Source organism: Agelaius phoeniceus (assembly GCF_051311805.1).
Source record: "Agelaius phoeniceus isolate bAgePho1 chromosome W unlocalized genomic scaffold, bAgePho1.hap1 SUPER_W_unloc_2, whole genome shotgun sequence".
NCBI lineage: Eukaryota > Metazoa > Chordata > Aves > Passeriformes > Icteridae > Agelaius > Agelaius phoeniceus.
In genome coordinates this window covers 2570544-2575860 of record NW_027509867.1, presented here as the reverse complement: position 1 = coordinate 2575860, position 5317 = coordinate 2570544, and the positions used below count along the sequence as shown (strand labels likewise).

The window sequence follows — 5317 nt, the reverse complement described above, 5'->3', positions numbered from 1 at the left end:
AGAAGGCTCCATAGCCCTGCTGTGGGTAGCAACCCTGTAGGCATGGTAAGGTAGGGACAAAAGGCCAGACCAGACCTCTGTAATTCCTCAGTTGTCTTTTAATTCAACAGGGACTGGAGGGCAGGACCGAGTTGGCCTCTGTGCTCACCCCTAAGATGCACTAACTATGGGTAGCAGCCACACAGGCACGGTAGATGGGAGTCAAAGCCACACTGGACCTCTGGGATGCCCTTTTGACCATTCCTAATGAGTGTGTCTAATGAAAAACCTGAGATTTTTTCTCCTGTTCCCACTGTCCTTGCCCACATCCACAGATGGTGGTATGACTCATTCAAGAGACAAAGAAAATTTTTTACTTAACTGTTTGAGCAAAATGACTTATAGAAAAAGAAAAAGGGGGCTTGTTATAGATGCGTAATCCTATGGTTGACTCTCACAATTAAGGGCTGGATATTAAATACGTGTTAGGAGAAGTTTTGTAGCTGTACAGTTATCCTTCCCCTCCCCCTTGCATTGCTATCACAGGATGGCCTCAGTATTTGGGGCATTTGGGAGGGTTGGCTTGTTCTTATGGCAGCACCTGACTGTGGTGATGTTCACAGGGGTTCTTGGATGAGGGAAGAGATGAGAATGTTGACTCCATGTTTCAGAAGGTTTATTTATTATTTTATTATATATATTACATTAAAACTATGCTAAAAGAATAGAAGAAAAGGTTTCATCAGAAGGCTGGCTAAGCTAAGAATAGAATGGAATGATAACAAAAGCTTCTGTCTCAAAGAGAGAGTCCAAGCCAGCTGACCATGATTGGCCATTAATTAGAAACAACTCTATGAGACCAATCACAGATGCACCTGTTGCATTCCACAGCAGCAGATAACCATTGTTTACATTTGGTTCCTGAGGCCTCTCAGCTTCTCAGGAGGAAACATCCTAAAGAAAGGATTTTTCATGAAAAGATGTCTGCGATACCTGACCTCCAATCAAGGTGTGAGACAGTGATCTCCACCACTGGACAGTGAAGAAGGAGTTGACTGACAAGACTTTGGGACGGGCCAGAGGTATAAAAGACAGAACATCCATTTTGTAGATGAGCACACGCTGACTGAATCCTTTGCTCCCAGCACTGTGTTATTTTCTTTATTCAGTCTTCTGTTGTACTTTGATAAGATCTTAATATTTTAAATTTTTGAAAGTGAAAATGGTTTCTCACATGAGGTTGGGGAATGTGGGGCAAGGTTGTCCACACTGGGTCAACTCTCAAGGTAAAACTTCTCTGACCTGGTGAGACCTCCTTAGGAGCGGCCCTACATCAATATAAATCACAGAAAGCTGCAATCAGTTCTTCTCTAAAGAGAACAGTAATAAAATACACTGTCTAAAATAGGATTACTTATTTCTTAGAAGCTCATTGAAATATTTCTTCACAACTGTAAAAGGAAATTTGCCTAATAAACGCTCCAGAGCCGAGGAAAATCAAGGCAGAGCCATGGTTTGTCAGGACTTGCTTGACCCTAATGAGCCCTGTGGTGCATTTGGAGCTGAGCCCTGGAACCTCAGGGCCTGAGATTGCACAAACCTTTCCAGGAGGGAAAGGCAGAGGAAAAACTCAGAGTATCTCAAAGAATGAATGGGTCCCACTGAGGTCCATCCCCAACACAGGCTCCTCATGGACTCCTTGGAGAAGAGAATTGGAGGCCAGAATTGGAAAAAACACCTCTAAGAGATTCAGAGTGGAAAGGAAAATCCAAAGTACCTTAAAAACCTTGAGTATCTCAAAGTATTACTGAGCCCCACTGAGTGTCAGTACAAAGCTCTCAAGGGACTCATTAAAGCAGATAATTGGGGCCATGATTACACAAACCTCTCACAGAGTCTGTATCAAAAGGGAAACACCAAATACCTTAAAATAACTGAAGTACCCTGAAGCATTAATGATCCCCACTGAGTGTTGTTACTGACAAAGCCTCTCCAGGGACTAATTACAGCAGATAATTGGGGGCTGTGACTGCACAAACCTCTCAGAGAGTCCAAGGCAAAGCCAAAGCCAAAGTCCTTTGAAAAACCTGCAGTCCCTGCAGGGAGCATGAAGGAGCCCCCAGGGCCATTGCTGAGCAGGGCTCCCCAGGGACTCCTTGCAGCAGATCCTTGAGGCCACTGGGATGTGGGCTAGGGGGGGATGCTGAGGGCAGCACAAGGGGCTGACAGTGCCCAGCCTGGCTGGGGCTGTGCCAGGAGGCCCCAGGGCCTCAGGACAAGGTGTCTCCTCCCAGCCCTTGCTGGCACAGACCCTGCTGTGCCCCAGGGCACCAAGACTTGGCTTCTCTTTGTCCCCACCTGTCATCACTGCCTGCAGTTCTCTGCTCTGCCTGGGGCCTGGGGACACTTTCTCAGTTGTGTCCCTCTCTGGGACCCATTAAAAGTCCAAGAAACTTTGGAGTTGGATTCTGCCTTGGAGTTCTGCAGAGGTTTCTTCAGCTCCCTCTCAGGGACTGATGTTCAGGGCCTGAGCACAAAGCCCCAGAGGCTGATTAAAGTCCTTGTGCTGTGTCTGTGCTGCTGAGCTGGGCTGGGCTCCTGGCACAGAGGCAGCTCCTGCTCACCAAGAAGAGCTTCAAAAGCACATTTCTCTTGATCAGCAGCTCTCCTGCCAGCCCAGCAGGGCTGGGGCACGTCCTGCAGCCAGCCTGGGCAAAGCACAGAGGCACAGAGAGCTTCAATCAGTCAGGGCTGGCAAGGGGCTGAGAAGTGCCTGGGACACAATCACTGCCAGCCCTTGGCACAGGAACCTCTGGCTGCAGGACAATGCAGCTGCAGCTCCTGGAGCCATCTCCTCAAGCTGGAACATGCCAATGCCTGCAGAGCCTGTGAGTACATTCTCTGCTTGTCTCTTGTGCAGAGCAGCCAGGGGTGCCCAGGGCTGTCCTGCAGAGCAGGGTCCTGCAGCCCAGGGCGCTGTGCTGGGGCAGGGACTCTGCTGCCTGCCAGGGACAGCTCTCAGCCAGCCCTGGCAGCTGCTCCCAGCACTGGGGGACAAGATCTGGGTGGCAGGAGACAGCTGGTGAGGCTTGGGAGTGTTCTCCTTGTGTGGGGAGGATGCTGCATTGTTCAGGGCTGCTCCCAGCATGACATTTAACTGCAGAACATTTCCAAGTAGATTATACAGGGAGCACAGCAAGGGAGAACCTGAATAAAAGGGAAAATCTGCTTTTTTAATCTACTTCTCTAGGTTGCATGGTTGGGAAATTGCACATAGATATTCATCTCTCCATTCAGGTGGAAAAAAAGCAAATTTCTCTCCGATCTGAATAAAGCAGGCAGTTACAAAAATCAGCACAGAGCCCCTTAGAGGCAGCATCAGTTTCACTTTTCCAGCCTCCTCCGGGTTGCACTGAGGTTGCCATCAGACCCTGCAGAGCCAGTGCTGCCCCTGGGCAGTGCCTGAGCTGGGAGGTCTCTGCAGGGCAGAGCTGAGCCCCCAGGGCTGGGCTGGGCTCTGGCAGCACTGGCAGGGCCCAGCCCTGGGCACAGGGAAGCAGCTGCTGGCAGGGACAGCTCCAGGCAGCAGAGCCCTGGGCAGGCAGTGGGGGGAAAGTGCCCCCAGGCTGTGCTGGGATATTTCAAGTCCTCTCCAAACCCAACTATTCCATGATTATTTGTTTACAGATCGTTTTGCCAAGGCACCAAAAATGTCGAACAGCAGCTCCATCAGGCACTTCCTGCTGCTGGCATTGGCAGACACGCGGCAGCTGCAGCTCCTGCACTTCTGCCTCTTGCTGGGCATCTCCCTGGCTGCCCTCCTGGGCAACGGCCTCATCATCAGCGCCGTAGCCTGCGGCCACCACCTGCACACGCCCATGTTCTTCTTCCTGCTCAACCTGGCCCTCAGCGACCTGGGCTCCATCTGCACCACTGTCCCCAAAGCCATGCACAATTCCCTCTGGGACACCAGCAACATCTCCTACACTGCATGTGCTGCTCAGCTCTTTTTCTTTATGTTCTTTATCTCAGCAGAGCTTTCCCTGCTGACCATCATGTGCTATGACCGCTACGTGTCCATCTGCAAACCCCTGCACTACGGGACCCTCCTGGGCAGCAGAGCTTGTGCCCACATGGCAGCAGCTGCCTGGGCCAGTGCCTTTCTCTTTTCACTGCTGCACACAGCCAATACATTTTCCCTGCCCCTGTGCCATGGCAATGCCCTGGGCCAGTTCTTCTGTGAAATCCCACAGATCCTCAAGCTCTCCTGCTCCAAATCCCACCTCAGGGAAGTGGGGCTCATTGCTGTTAGTGTCTGTTTGGTACTTGGTTGTTTTGTGTTCATTGTTTTCTCCTATGTGCAGATCTTCAGCGCTGTGCTGAGGATCCCCTCTGAGCACGGACAGCACAAAGCCTTTTCCACCTGCCTCCCTCACCTGGCTGTGGTCTCCCTGTTCCTCAGCACTGCAATGTTTTCCTACGTGAAGCCTCCCTCCATCTCCTCTCCATCCCTGGATCTGGCCCTGTCAGTTCTGTACTCGGTGGTGCCCCCAGCCCTGAACCCCCTCATCTACAGCCTGAGGAACCAGGAGCTCAAGGCTGCAGTGAGGAGACTGATGACTGGATGGTTTTGGAAACATTAAACTGTTAGCCAGCTTCTGCAAATCACTTGTAATGAAAGTAATCTTAGATCCTTCTTGTTCATTTTATTTTGGGGGTTGCTTTTCATTGTTTTACTTTTTTCATATTGTCCACAAATAAATGTCAATCTTTGTGCCATTTCTCCTTTTGTTTCCCTCCACCTTCCCTGTGACCATAGACTGTGTCAATAAGGGGTTGTGCTCTTGGTGGCTTTAAATGAGCTAAAGAATCTTTCCCAGCAGAGTTTTCTGAAGAGATGCCCTTTTGTTGCCTTCTCTGGAGCTGCAGCAGCAATGTCTGTGTGCAGAGCTGGGGCAGATCAGGGCTGGCCCAGCAGCTGTGCCCAGCAGCAGCAGCAGCAGCACTTGGTGTTGCCAGTGCTGCTGCTGTGGCCCTGCCCCGCTGCCCTGGTGGCCCTGGTGTTGCTGCAGGGCCTGAGTGCTCTCGGGGCCGGGCACAGCCCTGGGGGTGGCAGTGCCGGGGCTGCAGCAGGGACAGGCCATGGGCACTGCTGGGGCAGCGCTGACGCCTCAGGCCAGGCCCTGGGGGCTCCAGGCTCCTTGCCCAGGCTCTCTCAAGAACACGGCCAGGCCAATGCTCAGCACAGAAACCCCCGTCAGCAGCCCCAGGCTGGCCGTGGGCAGGCCGGGGGCAAACAGCATGGCTGGGGCTCTGCAAGGGCCCTGGGCCAGACGGG

The 5317-nt window shown here is 51.8% G+C and overlaps 1 protein-coding gene across 1 annotated transcript; it reads left to right on the top strand.

Annotated features, from left to right (window-relative positions):
• The first annotated feature begins 3689 nt into the window (after nt 1–3689).
• Nucleotides 3690–4622, top strand: LOC143692645 (olfactory receptor 14J1-like). Its single transcript, XM_077172894.1, has one exon. The coding sequence runs from the start codon at nt 3690–3692 to the stop codon at nt 4620–4622; it is 933 nt and encodes a 310-aa protein (XP_077029009.1).
• Nucleotides 4623–5317: the final 695 nt, after the last annotated feature.